Here is a 16,887-nt window from a genome sequence, read left to right on the forward strand (position 1 = left end):
GAAGCATAAATCTTTTTCCTCCCTCTCAGTGGAACCAGGAATCTCACACCTTCCTGTGTCTGCTGGGCAAGAATCAATGACACCGATTTAACACAGAACAAAAGCTGCCCTACAAGCCGCTAAAATGAATTGCAGAAGCCAAAAGCTGAAGACAGACTTACAAAATTGCTGAAACGTAAGTATTTCCCCCAGCAACGACTTTGTATCCTGCGTCTCTCCTCGCCCCCGCCAAGCCAGCCCTAGGTACCACACAAGCCCACGTCACTCCTGTCCCCTGCCCGTCACAACACAGCTGCAGATGCGGCTTCCAACACAGCGACGTGCCTGCACGACCTGCAGCAGCTGCTGGGCGATCCAGGCCAGGAAGGCAGGACGCAGGCTGCGCAAGGGGAACAGGGAGAGCAGCTCCCCACGTGCCGGGGCTGCTTCATCCTGGTGCAGGCTCACCGAGCATCCAGACCCTCATCTGGCCAAAAGCAGGGGCTGGGTTTCCCACATGCCATTCATAAGTGTCTACAACTGCCTTCTTTCCACACCTCCCTAGTCTGAATTCTTACCCAACCTATCTAATGCAGATCTTCTACACTGGCTGCAGAGACGTTTTAGGCTGTATATCTTAGGCTGTAAGGTCCTCATTATCTCCTGGCAAAGCACCAGTTAACACATGATCCGCTTGCTCAGCAACACAGGGTGCTCAGCTCCCCACAACCACCAATTTGCAGCTGCAGTGAGTTGCTGATCCATGCCACATGAGAAGCCCCTGTATGCCAGCCAAAACCTTCCCAAGATCTAAACTAATGCCAAGTCAAACCACAAACTCACTTAAGATGCCCCAGCCTATAAAGATCTGTAAGGTGACAACCTCCTTTTGTCTTCATGGTTAACAGCTCCTGGGATACAAAAGACAGTGTCTGGAACATCTAAGACAATGTGAGAAGTTTCCTTTTCCCCAAACATAGTCACAATTTAGTTTTTCCTGAGTTGGGAAAAAACAGCTTTTGCTTTTACAGCTAGCCTTTAAAATCCAAATTAGCTGCTCTCACAGCCGTGCTCTCTGCCCAAGGTTTCTGCAGCTCCCATGCCATCACAAAGCACTTGCACATCACTTTGCATTCAGGCAGTACGTACCTATGGGCAGGCGGAGGGTGATGTTGTTGCAGAAGTCTGTGTAGCAGCACTCGGTTTTTGTGATGTTTTTGGAACTGTGGCAGAAGACTTGAGCGTTCAGCTCCGGAAGGGAGACACAGGACTTGACCACTTCTTCCTTCCCGTTGGTCAGCATGACCGAAGCCCAGCACGCTCCCTCTGTTTGGCAGGTGAAGTTTGTGTGCTCGCACAGCTGGCACACGCACTTGAGACCTGAAAAATACAATTCCATTTTCCATGAGAAGACTGGGGCCATCTCGCCAAGGCTGGCCCTTTGGTCAGGAGCACCCATGGGCGGCCAGGGCCGGGCACGACCAGCAGGAGCCCACACTGGCCAAGGGGCTTGGGGCGGCAGGAGGCACCCGACAGCAGACATCCCCAGCACCCACTGCTGAGCAGCATTTGAACCGTGTGCCCTCAGTCGCAGGAGAGCTTACAGCATCTCTCACACATGGTGGAGAAGACTGACACCCCTGAACAAACTTCTGGGGAAGCTGTCTTTTGCTTAAATGGGGAGACAGAGATTTGAGTCTTCAGCTCTCACAGACTTGGTGCAACATCTGTAAGTCTCATGACAAGCACATGCGCACACTGCTCAGTGTCAGAACGTATATTTAGCCACAGCATTAGGTACTGAATTTTAAATAATATCAACAGCTGCCATTTATGTGACTGTGGACTTCCCAAAAAGCATCCATTTCTCATCTGTGCCAGCCAGGCACCTGCAGGCTTCCAACACGCAGCCTTGTGGAGAACCGGCTGGCTCGGAGCAATGGGACTGAGGAAGCACCAAGGCGCGACGGGACACTCTGGCACACACCTCCCTACAGGCACACACAGGCAGCAGCGACGGCCTTTTCTCCCCCACGTCCTCTGAAACGATGCACTTTTTTCAGACGTGCAAATGGTTGCCCAATTTCTGTTTGTGCAAAAGTCAGGTGTCTGCTAAGTATTACATGCTTTTAACCATATCGTCATGTGCTTTTATCTGATTTTGTAAAACATTTAATCAGTAACTACTACATTTTCAGGCTTTATCAGCTCTTTCTTGGAAGAAGGGCAGTGAACCCAAGCCATATCATCTCAATGAAACACCAGATGCTGACAGGTTTTTTGCCTTCCTTGTTTTCTTCACTTGCTCAATAAGAAAAAAATTTTACTTTCTTCATGACAAGTTTAGGAACCCATATTAGCAGTGATATGGTAAGCAACGCATCTTAACCTTGGGCTGAATGCAGTTTCTACAGGAAACCCTTCCTTAACTGCACTTTATATGATTATTTTTTTTCTGGTAAAAGAAAAAAAAAAAAGAAAAAAAACATTTTAGAGTACAGAGACTTGATCTCTTCTTTTGACTTAGTTCCTACCCTACCACAGGGTCCCCAAAATGCATTCTGCATGCCTTCACCAGGAAGGCCACCACCTTCACTCTGCAAGATCAAACACTGCTCTACCGACAGGAGATAAAGTCTACAAAAAAAAAAAATCCATGCATCCATTCTGTTTCTTTGGGAACTAGGTGGGGGCATGGAACACGTTTTCTTTTACTTAAAGATAACAGACATCTCAGAAAGGAAAGTCATGAGATGACTAGAATCTAGAAGGGCCACCAGGAACAGACGGGCTTTCTCTGATTGCTAACTAGTGCTCAACAAGGCAGTGCAGGCTAACAGATGATGCATTTCTTATTATGTTGCATTTCCCTGTCCAAACTGGGAGCTAAATCAGACTCTGCCATTGCCCCAAGCTGGCAGCCGACAAAAGATTAATTTCCATGAGAGTGCCCCAGCCCTCCGTGCAATTTATCGTGTCCCACACCCATGTGTGAGGAAGAATGCGAGGTGACCTACAGCTGCAGCAGGACTAAGGGGACTCGCAGCTCAAGCAGCCTCTTCGGGTGAGCCAAGAAGCCCTGACAGATGTCAGTATGAATCCAATTTTTGTTTCTGTAACACTATTTGTTTTCTTTACAACAATCTTCATCCTATGCTACCCTTCTGAAATAACAGCTTGTAGTGTTTATCTTCATCTCGGGCCCGCAACAAACTTCCTTGGCACCATATGTTCATGTTTATCCTGGATGCAGGATATGCCAGGAACCGCATCACTGCATGTCTGTTTCAGTGTTCTCTGCGCAGGGGAGTGAGCACAATCACCCAGCAACAGGAACAGGTGAATCTTCGGTACAGACATAGTCCTGGAAGAGATGCCAGGAGCAAGACTCATCAGATCCAAAGAAAAAAGAGACCTGGCAGAAGAGAAACAGACATCGTCATCAATGCTGCAAAATAAAAGGATTACTTGAGGAAATGAAAATAAATGACTGTTGCAAGTGTCTTCAGTGATTCAGATATGCCATTATGCTCTTTTCCCCCACCTTCTCATGGGCTAAAAATAAAATAGGAAATGGTCTTTCCAATGTCATCCACAGTAGATAACTGCTTTATCTATATCCTGACATTTCGTGGATTGCTTGAAAGGAGAGCTAATCAAAACTGTCACTGCAGTTCCTGAACAGCTCCAAGGGCATTCCGCTGAGCACCATGAACACAGGATGAGAAAAGAGTGTGTAAGAGGCTCTGCAACCCCACTCTGACCAAGCTAAGATTGTCTCTTATTTCCCGAATAAAGGGTCTTTATTTCTTCCCCCTCGAGCCTGTCTGCAACCAGGGGTGGCTGGAAGTCACAAGTGCAGACTGGTCTGACGGTCAGCTCGCTTGCAGGAAAAGCAGAGTGCCACCACAAGATCAGTATTTCCTACTGCTGTATTCAGAGACTGCCCGAAAGAAAGAGTCTAAGCCCATTTTTCCTATTTGTTCTGAATATTTTGCTTGAAACTGACTTGTCCAATTTACTGCCCACAACTGAAAGTTCATGAACCTATGGAAATAAGGGCTATTCCCCACAGAGCTGCTTCTGCAAGAAGCCATTATATCAAGTAGAACAAAAAGAAAAAGCTTTTTGGTAAATATTGTCAGTACAGCCCAACCACAATGTCATTGCTTCTGAAAGTGAAAGGAGATGACAAGCTGGGAGGAGCAGGGAAAGGAGCACAGGGAACTCGATACTCCCAGAGAATTTTTTTGCTCTCTGGAGACCACGAAGTCCTGGAGCCCAAGGCGGCTCTACCAGCACTCCTTCTCATTCAGAAATACCAAGGACACAGAAGTCATGAAAGATACACACGAAGTTTTGATGGGAACACTAAGTTCAGTTTGGAAGAGGTGGAAGAGCACAGAGAGCAGAACTTGTCCACACCCAAAACATTACATCCTAAAAAAACATTACAACATGTGTGTGTCCTGCCACACGAGCACTGCTGTCTTTTTCAGCACTCCTTTGAAAAAAGCTGTGAACCACTGCTCTAGCAAGAGCAGTCTCCAGCCGGTGCTTCCCAGCACACTTCCTTCCAGCTCTCTGTTCTGGTCCTGACTCTCAGCCCATGCCCATCCCCACCTCCCTGTCCCTTTTCCCCCCCTCAGGCAGCTGCAGGCCCCCACTGCCATCTCATCACAGGGACCTCATCACGGGACTGCCTGCAGCTCCCCTTCGTGGCACCCTCTGATCGCCTCTGTTCCTCCCAAGAGGGCTCACGCTCACAATTCACGCCCCACCGGTTCCCAAAGACTCATCGAAGCATCCTCCCCGTCCACACATCTCTTCCTTCACAGTCTCCCAGCTCCTTCTTTATTACTCGCTCTCAGTCACGCTTTCTTTCCTACCAGGTTGCCAGCTGCAGCGTTAGCCCCCCTCGACCTGTCAGTCCCCGTTTCATCAGGCCCAGTCCCATCACTCCCCACCACGCGAGGTCTGGCGCTCTCCCTGCGGGGCAGCGCAGCGATGTGCTGGCAGGCACCAGGGAGAGGTTTCCCTGCCCTCAGCAATGCCCTGCCGCTCTGCACCAGCCTGCAGGTCAGCTCCTCCAGCCAAGGCCCCTAAACCGAGGTGCCCCGGGACGGAGCAAGTCTGTGCTGACAGATGTCCAGGGGACACCCGGGTGAGAACTGGAGCAGCAGAGGGGGCAGCAAGAACGAAGGCTCCGCACGTCTTTGTTACTGACCAGATGCAAAGGGGCTCTACCGAGGCTTGCAATCTGCGCTGCCTGCCCCCTCCTGCCTGCAGTTCAGGTTTTCCTGGTGTTGTCTCTTCTGCCACTGCTCACCCGAGGTTAAATGCTGCCCAGTTTCAAGTCCTTGCTCAAACAACAACCAAACCAACTACATCTATTCGAAGACAAGATTAGAGTCTGAATTGTGGGCAAGATGATACTCTTTCCTCCTAGAAAATATACATAGATCTCTTTTAAATGTAATCCATCCAGAAGCAGGTATCCAACATGGAAAAAACGAACAGAAATTAAGTGTTTGGCAGACATTACAATAAGAAGTGCCTGTCAAGTTTAACAGTCTGAAATTATAGGAAAGTGATAACGTCGCTGATCTCTTGAACAGTCATCCATAACGTTTACAGAAGAAGGAATAAATATCTCAAAAACTGATACATCTAAAGAAAAGAAAGGAGAAAAAAAAAAAAAAAACAGACATGCAAGATTCCCCAGATACCTGCCTGTGCTACTGGCTAATTTCTCCTTTAGAGCTCAGGATAGAATACCCAAAGCAGATTCAAGTATCTGACCTCATTTCCAACATTTATGTACACCAAGAATCCACTGTTAACAGAGCAGAAAGATCACCTTAAAACGTAACCACGGCAGTGCACGGCAGAGCATCCGCCATCAGCTCTCGCCATGTCTGTCACAGCCTTGTGCAGCCTCCTCAGCCTCCCCCCCGCCAACGCTCAGGGACAGGCGACTCGCCGGAACTCGTGACCTATCCATGCTGATCCACTCTGTTTGTGACAGCTTCCTCTATTATCCTTCTCTTTTTATGAGCAGAAAAAAATTTGTCCATATTCAGTTCTACAATCCAGTGGCTACATGAAGTCAAGCTCTCTCACTACACATCCAGTTTCTGCCCTCCTTTCCCCCGCGGCTGTCCCAGAGGGGCTGGCAGGACGCTCGGCGCAGCCCCCACGGACCGGGGGCAGCAGACGACAGACCTGCCCTGCCCTGCCCATCGCACCCAGTGCTCGAGCCGACCTCGCTCCTGAGCTGCGCTTCCTCCTCCAAGTCCCCACCTGACGGTGCGGCCGCGCCAGGGCTGCCGAGAAGGCCTGGGGAAGGCGCGCGGCGCTGCTGGGGTGCCGCGCCAGCGAGAGGTAGGACAAGGGGATGGCGAAGGAGTTAAAGGAAAAGGATCAAAGAGGCAGGAGGAGAATGCGTTCCTAACATTTCAAAATAAGGCACTCAACGCAGTAGCTAACGCGACTCCGTTATTTACTCAAGCGTGACAACATTTCCCTTAAAAGATTGTATTCTCGTGTTGAGAAATTAGGAGAAAGTGGACAACTGAAACGCTTCCCGGCCTCGCAGAGCTATGCCAGGCATCCAGGCAGGGTTACCAGCGGCTACCGGGAGCTCCCCAGGGCCCCCCCAGACCAACGGTTCCCCCGCGCCCATGGGCAGGGATCCCGACAGCGGCACGTGCTGCTTCCTGCCCTCCGCAGAGAAGCGTGGTGCTTGTCCAGATCCACACCGACGGCAGGACAAACAAACAGCCTGGCAGGGAACAGTCAGGTTGGTTCACAGACCGCCAAGGACACAAGGAAAGAAACTTTTAGATATAGAGACCACATGGAACAGGTGCCCCCTCGTTTTAGAATTTTTAAGCCATCAGTAGTTTTTAAGGATTTTTTTTCTCCTGTTGTTGCAATAGGAATTGAGGCTATCCAGTAATTTCTTGGATGTGACCCACTGTGAATCAAAGACAGAATTATTTGCTCATCAGAGCAGAAAGTAACCTACATGACTTATATAAGAAAACAACATTTTTTAAATTTATTTTTAGTTTTCAGGGCAACCTTTAGAAAATGCACAGTACAGGCAAACACCCTGTGAACCTAACTTACGCAGCAGGAAGAACTGAACCAGCACTGGATTCCAAACAAATTAACACAAAGATGCACAAAAGGCTTTTTTCTCTCAAGTGTCAGCTTCAAATACATGAATCACTAGTTATCTGAGGAACAAGAGTGATGTTACATGTAAACAACAGATGGAAGAAAGAGTTTAGGCACCAGCTTAATGAAAGCAGCTAACAATTGAAACAAGTAGATAGATGTAGTGCAACTTCAAAAGTTAAATGGAAAAAATAGAGCATATATTTGGCATAAGCTGACTAATAGTGTGGGGCTAGAAGTATAAGCTAAGAACTATGGGGAAGATGGAACTTGCTACCTCCTCTGGACCACAGGTTTTACATTTAATACTGACTCTTTACTGTACAGATTAATGCAGCATCAATCTTCCATTAAGTCATAATCTGTCCCTATCCACAAAAGTCAGCAGTTTCACATTGTGATTACAGGGCAGTAGAGCATTCAAAACGAAATTTGAAAACAAACATCAACTACGTGAAAAGAAACTTTGCTGCCATGAGGCAGAGCTGTTTCCATCTTTTAACCAGGGGTTATCCTGTTTATCTCGTAACAGCTAAGATAAAAGGTAGGGAGAAAAGCTGTCAGTTTTCACAGCAAGAGGCCGTTATCTCTGCAGAAATGTGCGGTGCTCAATGTGCTCCAGTGATCTGGAAAGGGGCACCGATAATGAAGCAGTAAGACCTGCTGAGGACAGAAAAATTACACCTGACTTCAGAGCATCGCGAAGGAGCCTCACCGCGCCGAGCGACCCGCAGCCAGAGGAGAGTGAAACCAGAGGGGAGAGAACCGGGGCCGTACAGCAGCTCGCTGCTGCCACAGGGAAGGCTTGCCATCAGGAGGTGCCAGCAGACCCACCGCCACCGCCCAGCACACGGGGTCAGCCCCAGCTCCACTCCGAAGGGCACCCGGCAGCTGGGAAGGGGCACTGGGCAGGTGGCAAGGGGGACGAGGAATTTAGAAACTAGGCTCTTCTCTGTAGCGTCATACAGAAACTTTGCGTTGTATTGAGAAGAAGAATGGGATCAGCTGATCATCGTTTCTCATACCTCAAAAGCTCCTGGCACCACAGACATTCTTGACAGCAATTTTACAACAAGCAAGAAGCGCTCCTCCCTTTCATGCTCCCTTGCCCCTTCCCCAAGAGGTCTTATTGCCGACATTTGGGTGGCAGTGTTGGCCTATTTGAAGAAGTCATTAGACAAATCCACCTCCACGGACAACAGTTTCACAGACACTGCTGTGCACAGCGGTACGGCACTTGCAGTCCTTGACCTGCGAGCCGTGAGGGCTGCGGCGTGCCAGCTGCGAGCGCGTCCCCTCCTCTCCTGCCGCGGCTGCTGCAGGAGCAGCGGTGGCCGGCTGCTGCCTTGGCCCGGCCTGCTGCGACCAACCTGATGCTTCCCACACACTGCCGTGAGCTCCGGGTGGAGGAGAATTAACTTGCAAATATTGACCGAAATCTGCAAGTCTTTACACGCAGCTTGAAATGCTTATTTCCCTCCCAGAGCACTGCGCCTGCTCTTAAGGGCAGAGTTCTCCATTTCCTACAATAAGCTGCACTGATGGAAACGATAATGTGACGCTGTCAGTATATTTTCTTGAAACTATTTCTTCAGAAGAGGAAAATAGAGCCTTGAAAAAATGACAGTTCTTTAAAAAGTCTTGCTGTTTGGACTGCTATGAAATATATGGAAAAGCGCTCTTTCTGGAGAGAACTCTGGAAAAAAACATATTAGGAGCAATAGCAGATTAAAGGTCCATTATGTAAACATCCTGCAAAAAGGACTGATATCAGACTAGAAAAAAAAAAAAAAAAAGAAAGCTGTTGGAAAAGGAAAAGTAATTTTTCCAGAACAGAGGAAAGTGTCCTAGAATTAGGGACATTAAATAGTCCCACCGTTTTCATTTCTGAAAAATAGGTATGGAAGTGATTTTAGTAGTACATGCAAGTATCTTGATTTTCGAAGCAGGATGCTGAGTGCTCAAGTCCCCACTCTAGAAAAGCTTAGCAACCATGACAAAACACAGTGGACAGAAACTGAGGGCAGGCATTAAAATTGATATCAGCTGGGCAGGGTGAGGGCAACCCAGTGAAATTATTTGTTGCTGCAATAAACTGTGAAAGGACATTCACTCGCTTCTCAGTAGCTTCAAATGGACAAGGCATCCTTTGAAATGTCCTTTGTGAAACACCAGCTATGCGACACAACACTAAGGTAACTGGCGAGATGTGGTGCGATACAGCACAGACCAAAAGCCTCTGCTCAGCCTGCAAGGCGCCGAAGGGCGCTGCGGGGCCGGGGCGAGGCCGCGGGCGGTGCTGCGACAGCAGGCACTGGCAGCCCCAAAGGCTGAGGTGCCGTCCGTAACGGAGAGCTGGTGGCACCGAAAGGCAAACACAGCCAGTACGTGAAAACAGCTTGAAGAGGTATTTTGCATTCAGGAAGTCACACTGATTGCTTTCTATTGCCACACAGCTCCTCTCCAGTCAAATGCAGCCTGCCTTTTCACAAAGAGTAGATATTGCTGGAGAATGAATGAACGTCCTTAGAAGTCTGACTTTTGAAGATGAAAATTTAAATGTTTCAAAGTTGCTGTGAATAAGAAGAGCAAAGTATTTCAAAACAACATTTGGAATACTAAAACGTCTCTTTTACTTAACTGCCATTGGTTTTGCACAATTCCACGTCATTCTGACACGTTTGCTGTTAGAGAAGTAAATGGGATGTGAGTTCTGCACACATTGCTCTGATTACCTAGAATCAGCTTCCTGATAAAAATGGAATCAAGATAACCATCGACTTTTTAATGTACTTTATTTATTCTTGCCATCACCAAACTGAAGATGAACCAACAACAGGAAGATAAAAATGCTGACTGCATAAGAAAAGCATAACTTGCAAAGGCCTTTTATTCTGGAAAGAAGTGCTTCAGAAGTTACATCCAGCAGCAAAAGTCAGCTACGTCTGTATGAAGTCTGAGCTGAGCACAGCCGCAGCTACATCCAGCCCTTCAGTGGGAAGGGAACAACCTGCACCTCTGGGAGGCACTGGGATTGCAGCATCACCAACAGCATTCAGGACAGCAGAGGTGTGCTAAAGGGACAAACGCTGCCAACTGTACCAAAGCGACGTGCACATGCTCAGATTCATTGGCATATGTCCGAAGTTGTCAGTACGAGCTGTGTTCTTCCTCCCCAAAAGGTATTCATGACATCTAGTTTTAAGCATCTAACTTGGGCTCCAGTTAGGATGCTGCTCTCTGCATGATGAGCAGAGGCAGCGAAGGATAATTCAGAGCCTAATAGCTCTTGAGGTACGAGAGAGGAAATTACATTTTTTAGCTGGGATGGAGTTATTAATCAAGTGTCTCTTTGCTGTCATCAGCTCGCTGCCCAACACTTTCATGTCACTGTTTGGTGAACTACCAGGTAGGTTACCAGAATCTCCTCAGCCAGGCGCGAGCTGAACACCTAGCCTACAAAAACCATCATGGAGAAGAGCCCCTACCCCTACACCCTCCAGTACCCAACACGGAGATGACTGTGATATTACCCCGCCGCACCGCTGGGGTTCGGCATGACATCCAAGACTCCCTTTTCCACAAATTACAGCTGACTTCTCAGTGCCATAACCCAAGAGACCTCGAGGGCCTCGGGCAGCACCCTGGCAGAGCCCCACACCAGCAGCCATGTCCTGCAGCTCAGTGCCCCCCCGATGTGCTGCACAGCACACATGGGGACCACACCGCCCTCGTTCCAGCAATGCTCCCCAAAATGACAAAATATCCCAGCCAGATTAAAGCTTAGAATAATCGTCTGCAAGCAACTGGTAAGGTTCTAAAGCCTACTCCACAGAAAGTAGAACCAAATTACACCCACTCACCCCACATATAGCCTTTTATCTAATGTGCTGCCAGAATTATCAGCAGTCACCCTGGTAGCTTGCAGAGTCAGGATTTACGCTCAAGAAGGCCAAACTAGTTGACCATTAAGTACTTGTAGTTCTCATCTGTGCTACTTTATTAAAGCTTTTTTTATTATTAAAGATTTTTACTAAAAGCTACGAAAAAAGAGCTTCTGTAGCCCAGAGAAACAAGAAGAAAGCATCATATTGGTAATTTGTTACAGAGCAGTGAATTAAATCATTTAGTGGAGAAGTACAACTGCTTGCTGTTACGGGGCTTTTTCTGAGGACTTGCTTTTTTTGACACTTGACAACACGTGGGCTTTTTGATATTAGTGGTTAATAAGGAGTAAGCAAACCAAATCCTGCAGCTGGAATGAAGGTGTGTTTTGCAGAATGCAGCTGTCTGGACTTGTCAGTGAGACATCCACACGCATGTGCAGGTGCTGGTCTGCAGCTCTGTGGGTGGGCAAGCGCTATACCTACACGTGTTCGGGACTTCAGGCTTTACACAAAGTTTACGTTCTATAGGAAGCACTGGAATAAACAGACTGTGCTAAAAAATCAGTCTTAAGTTTCACAGGGCATTTGAGCAACTGCTTATCACAATGCAAGTACATTTTACAGTATGGGAAAGACAAGGATGCAACGGTTGTTTGTTTTTTTAGTACAGTACTACTCGTGTAGTAAAAGTCCGTGTAGAATAGTTTTATGCTATTTTCATGCATTTATCGTTATCTAGCAGCTTTCAATAGCAATCTGTCTTGCTTCTCATTCTTAAGCAAATAAAAAGTTTGTGTTACACCTGGCCATAAGAAGCAGCTGCTTGTGTGTGCGCGCTCCCTGCTCTGCTTTCAGCTGTGCAAACCGATGTTGCTCCCAGAGTCAGGGCAAAGAGCCGTGCTTGCCCTTTCACACCTAACCGAAGGTACAGGCATCTTCGCTGTGCTACAGGGATAGTTCATGGCATGCGTACTTTGCTTTTGGGAAAAAATTAAAATTCATATAAGTGGGAAACAATCTCTCACAAACTGAGAATACGTCTAAAGAGGCTCCTAAGAAAAGTGAAACAAGGCAATTCAGTGCCAAGCGCTGCCCAAGTCCCACATGCCTGCACTGCGCAGAGTAACACATTTCTTTACTGCAGTCCACACCCTTGACTCTGGTTTATTTAGAAATGCTACAGCACACTGAGCGCTCCTGACTTGCCCCAAAACGATGCCGTGATGAGCACAGAAGAGAGTGCTAAACGTTTAACACAGCACAGATTGAGATGTAGGACAACAGTGTCAGGCGTACGGAGTTAAAATATAAGAAAAGCAGCACCAGCAGAATGCAAATTTTGAGAGAAAGAATAGGGAAGCAAAAGTTTACCAGCACACACTTAGTAACGTATCTTGATCAGGCAGGTTTGTAGTGAAACGTGGGCAGTGCAGTGTCGATGCAGAGCTGAACACCTGATACAGCCCTGCTGGGGAGACCTGAACACCCTCCCTAGGTACGCGCAACTCCACCTGGTGCCCCTCTAAGGAACTGTGAAGAGGATGCCTGCCTGTCCAGGCCCATACACGTGCACACCAGCCCAGAGCTGGACTCTGAAAAGATAACTAACAGGGCGAGGAAAATGACGGACAAAACCGTTGTGACTTAAGAGATCAAAGCAACGCATGATCGCTGAATATGAACAACCAAAGCCAACGAGGTCTGTTAGCGTGGTGGATGGTCACCAGAGGCAGGTAGGAAGGGCATGGTGGAGCACTGGTGATGCTTCACTTCAGGTGTACCGGGGGAAAACAAGCGTAGCATGGACTGACTGTTTCTGTGGTTCACTTCCACACTTACATAAAATAAATCCAGACAAAGAGAAGATGCGTCAGATTTCATGTCTCTTGGAAGAAACAAGGGTTTACTAGATGTACCATACTACACACTAGACAGAACTACTCAAAACCTCAACAACCAAGCCTTGTTACTCCTCCCTTCCCAGAAGAAGGGACTGTACGAGTACTTTGACGTGGGAGCAGCAGCAGCCCTTCCCTTCAGCTGAGTGCTGTGACCACCTCTCTCTGCAACAGCATCACCAACATCTGCCGACTCCTGTGGCAGAAGCGTTGAGAGAAAAGGAAACTGGAGTAAGGCTAAACAGAAAAATTAAGACCTGTTCTGGACGTCCCATGCCACCAAGGGAGAAGAAGCTACGACAGCAGACTCGAGACGCCGCAGGCTCAGCGCCCCTGCCCAGAGCCCTCCAGCCGGCCGTGCACTTTGCCCCACGCGTGGTGTGATGGGATGGGACCTGCGATACCCAACGTGGGGCACCCACCGGCGCCTCGAGCTGCCCTGAGCCCCCCAGGAACGCTGAGCAGAGCAGGGGGTGCATGCTGAGGTGCTCTCGGGGTGCGACCCGTCAGACACGGCTTGCGAAAAGCCAACCATCGGCAACTTTCGAGACACCGGTACCCAAAGAGCGTGGGTTGGAGCCCGCTCAGGGCCGGTTATTCCCCATAAATCCCAACTGACCTATTTCTCGCGCGCGCACGTTGATCATAATTAAATGCATTAAGCTCCTTAACCTCCCGAGGAACGGCGCTGACCCCGGCCGGGCACGGCGCAGCTGGGAGCGCACCGGCACGGAGGCAGGGCCGGCGGGGGGGTCCCGGGGCACGGAGCAGCCCCCGGGCACGGAGCAGCCTCGGGACCGCGCATCCCCGCCCGTCCGCGCCCGCTGCGGCTCCGCCACCGCCCCCGCCCCCGCCCCCGGCCCCGGCCCCGGCCCCGGCCCCTACCTGCGCACAGCGACACGGCGGCGCCCAGCAGCGGCAGTGCCCGCAGCGCGGAGCTCGGCGCCCGCCGCATCGCCGCGCATCCGCGCCGGGAGCGGGGCCGGGAGCGGGGCCGGGAGCGGGAGGCAGCGGGAGGCAGCCTGCAGCCGGGCGCCGGCCCCGCCGGGTCCCCGCCTCCGCCGCCCGCCGGGCAGCTATAGCGGGGCTGGGCGGGGAGGGGCCGCACCGGACCGGCCTCGCCCCTCCCGCCCGCCCCCGCCCGCGGAGCCCTGCGGGGCTCGGCGCTGCGGGTAGCAGCCCCCGCACCGCTCCGGGCAGCCCCCGCACCGCTCCGGCTCCCCCCGCACCGCTCCGGCTCCCCGCAGGGCTCCCCCCGCACCGCTCCGGCTCCCCCCGCACCGCTCCGGCTCCCCGCAGGGCTCCCCCCGCACCGCTCCGGCTCCCCGCGGGGCTCCCCCCGCACCGCTCCGGCTCCCCGCAGGGCTCCCCCCGCACCGCTCCGGCTCCCCCCGCACCGCTCCGGCTCCCCGCGGGGCTCCCCCCGCACCGCTCCGGCTCCCCCCGCACCGCTCCGGCTCCCCCCGCACCGCTCCGGCTCCCCGCAGGGCTCTCCCCGCACGGCGGAGGCACGGCGCCTTCCCGCAGACGCTGGCAGGCTGCGGCGGCTTTTCCACGTACACTTGCGTTCTCCAACTTCTGAACTGTTTTCAGCGTTTCTCCACTGCTCCTTTCTCTCTTCAACATCAAAAAATAAATAAAAAAAAAGCCTTGCAGCCCCCAAAGCTCTCCACCCCACCACACAGCCCTGTGGGCTTTTAAAAAAGTTCTTAGGGGCACCATCATAAATCAATTACATTTCAGGTATAATCAGGTACGTTCCAAAAAGGCGAGAGGAGCAGACCACATAGTATGGTTTGTCTTTAGGCACTGTACACGTGCCCGGAGCTGTTTTAAGGGGAAGACGCTACCAAGAGCCCCCTTGCCCCTGCGCTGCTACACGCAGCTCCGGACTGTGCGTGTTGCCAGTTAAGCACCACTTTCCCTGTAGTACATTTTTACTACTATTATTATAGATGTTATAATAATGACATCTCTATTAAGCCTTTTGAACACGACATAAATCAGCGTGTTATCAACAGCACAAAATTTAACCTGCTTACAATTTGTTTAAAAAAAATGAAACTGAAGTGAACTCAGGCACCCGAACAGCACTTGCAGCCACTTACTTTGTTTTACCTTCCCTCAACCTCAGTTCCCTCTCTCAATCAGTTTCAGAAGTTCATCAAGTAAAACAAATACGGTGGTATTTTACTTCCTTAACCAATCAATTCATTAGTCGTGCTGTTAAGATGCTTACAACTTCTTTCTTTTCCCAGCTTTTGAATGCTGAAGTTAGTGGCATTGCCATGTTGGCCTGTTGCAGCCTACCTTGTTCTACCTGATTCTTTCAGCTGAGCTGGAAGAGGTTCCACGATGATATTAAATCCCCAGAGGGAAAAAAAGTCTCCATGCATTGATTTTATTCCTGTACTTTCCTTAAGTACTCGTTCAGGGCAACAACACCAGCCATATGCAGAAAGGCCCTTCCCGGCTCCTACTTCCCCGTTTCTCCTCCCAGCTCCTGCTTCCCTGTGCCTCCCTCTGACTTGCTGGCTCAGCCGCTTCCATCCAGCGCCACTGAACAGCTTCTGGAGGCAGTTACAGGAGGAGTTTCAGCAAGGTCCTGGTGCTTTCTGGAGAGAGGAAAAGGAAGAGAACAGCACAACACACACAGCAAGAGGAGCATGACTGCCTTCCGCACCGGCTACACTTGCATTCAGACAGACCACGGGGAAATGACCTGGGTTATCAGGTAATGCTGCAGCGGAGCATCCCTTTGTCCCCCCGTGCCTTCGGCTGCAGGGGTGTCTGGCCTTCCCTTCCCTTCCCCTCCCCTCCCCTGTGAACACTGCCCCTTGCCGAACGTGTTGACCTGAAGGACAGGGGCTGTCAGGTCAGACAGGCTGACTTCGGATCCAGTGAAGCAAACTCAACATATTCGTTTGTTTCAGTGCTGTGGGTTTGTTCCCTTTATTTTATCATGTGCTTATCTGAACTAATGTGCTCAAATTAGTGTTATTTGATTGCAGTGCTTCTTCATGATTACTAGCACAAGCAAATATCACTTGACTAAATACTTTTAGAAAGAAAATGAATTAACCTCTACCAACAGAGAATTTAAGATACAGAAAAAGTGAAATCCAAATAGCCTAGAATTACATAGCTGAGTTGCAGAGCCATTGGATAAGACAAAAAAATAGCTGCTGTTCTACCCTTTTTTTTTTTTTTTTTTTTGTAATTGTCATCCAGTTATATCCAGGTAAGGTATCTGGGACTTCCATGGCCCCCATCATCAGCTGAATGCAACGGCAATTACAACAACCTGGTTTTACCAAGTCCAACATCTTGACTGAAAAATTACAGGTAATATCAGATTGAAATACCACACAGCACCATACTACACGCCGTACTGCCTTGTACATAGAAAGCAATTAGAAAACACACGCCAAGGTCTAATTAAAACCAGAATGCAGGCGTGGATGTCAAAGCAATAAAATACTTATTGCGGTTGCCCCCTGGAAGCAGGGAGCTGGTGAGCAGTCGCTGACTCCGGCGTGGATGTGTTGAACAACATCCGTGCACGGAGCCCAGGGTCGCGCGGTGCCCCCCGGGACCCCTTTGTCTGGGGCCACCTGCTGCCCCGCGTGGAGGCATGCGCTCCGTCCGTGGGCGCCGCGAACGTTAATCGTCAGCTCCCAATTAGCACTGCTCTCTCCTCTCCTCTTTTGTTGCTGTTGTTCTTGTTCTTCTGCATTTAAGTCTGGTTTGCTTGCTTTAATTTCTCTTAATTGCAGCACACAATGGAAGAACCATGCTTCATGTTCTAATCAGCCATGCTGAAATCAGACTCCATTTGTCCTAATTAGTTTGTCCTTAGTGCACCATGTTTTTTATTACGTGAAATTTGTGAATGTTAATATTTTTTAGCTTGATTTTCAGAAAGGCAAAGTGCCTGA

At 49.7% G+C, this 16,887-nt stretch overlaps 1 protein-coding gene across 5 annotated transcripts in view; it reads right to left on the minus strand.

The window, feature by feature from the left end:
• The window catches only part of ACVR1C (activin A receptor type 1C), a 40,322-nt gene that overhangs the window by 21,570 nt on the left and 1,865 nt on the right, over positions 1–16,887 (minus strand). For 2 of the 5 annotated variants that reach the window (XM_080600055.1, XM_080600054.1), the window contains exons 1-2: positions 13,835–13,990; positions 1,129–1,359 (exon numbers count right to left, since the gene is read on the minus strand). In XM_080600055.1, the coding sequence (XP_080456181.1) occupies positions 1,129–1,359; positions 13,835–13,904 (301 nt within the window). In that variant the 5' untranslated portion in view covers positions 13,905–13,990. Of the gene's footprint in view, positions 1–1,128; positions 1,360–1,868; positions 2,059–2,996; positions 3,119–13,834; positions 13,991–15,259; positions 15,565–16,887 lie in introns of those variants that run through there. The other 3 variants (XM_080600056.1, XM_080600057.1, XM_080600060.1) reach the window with 3 other exon arrangements.

Source organism: Anser brachyrhynchus (assembly GCF_964034855.1).
Source record: "Anser brachyrhynchus genome assembly, chromosome: 7".
Taxonomy (NCBI): domain Eukaryota; kingdom Metazoa; phylum Chordata; class Aves; order Anseriformes; family Anatidae; genus Anser; species Anser brachyrhynchus.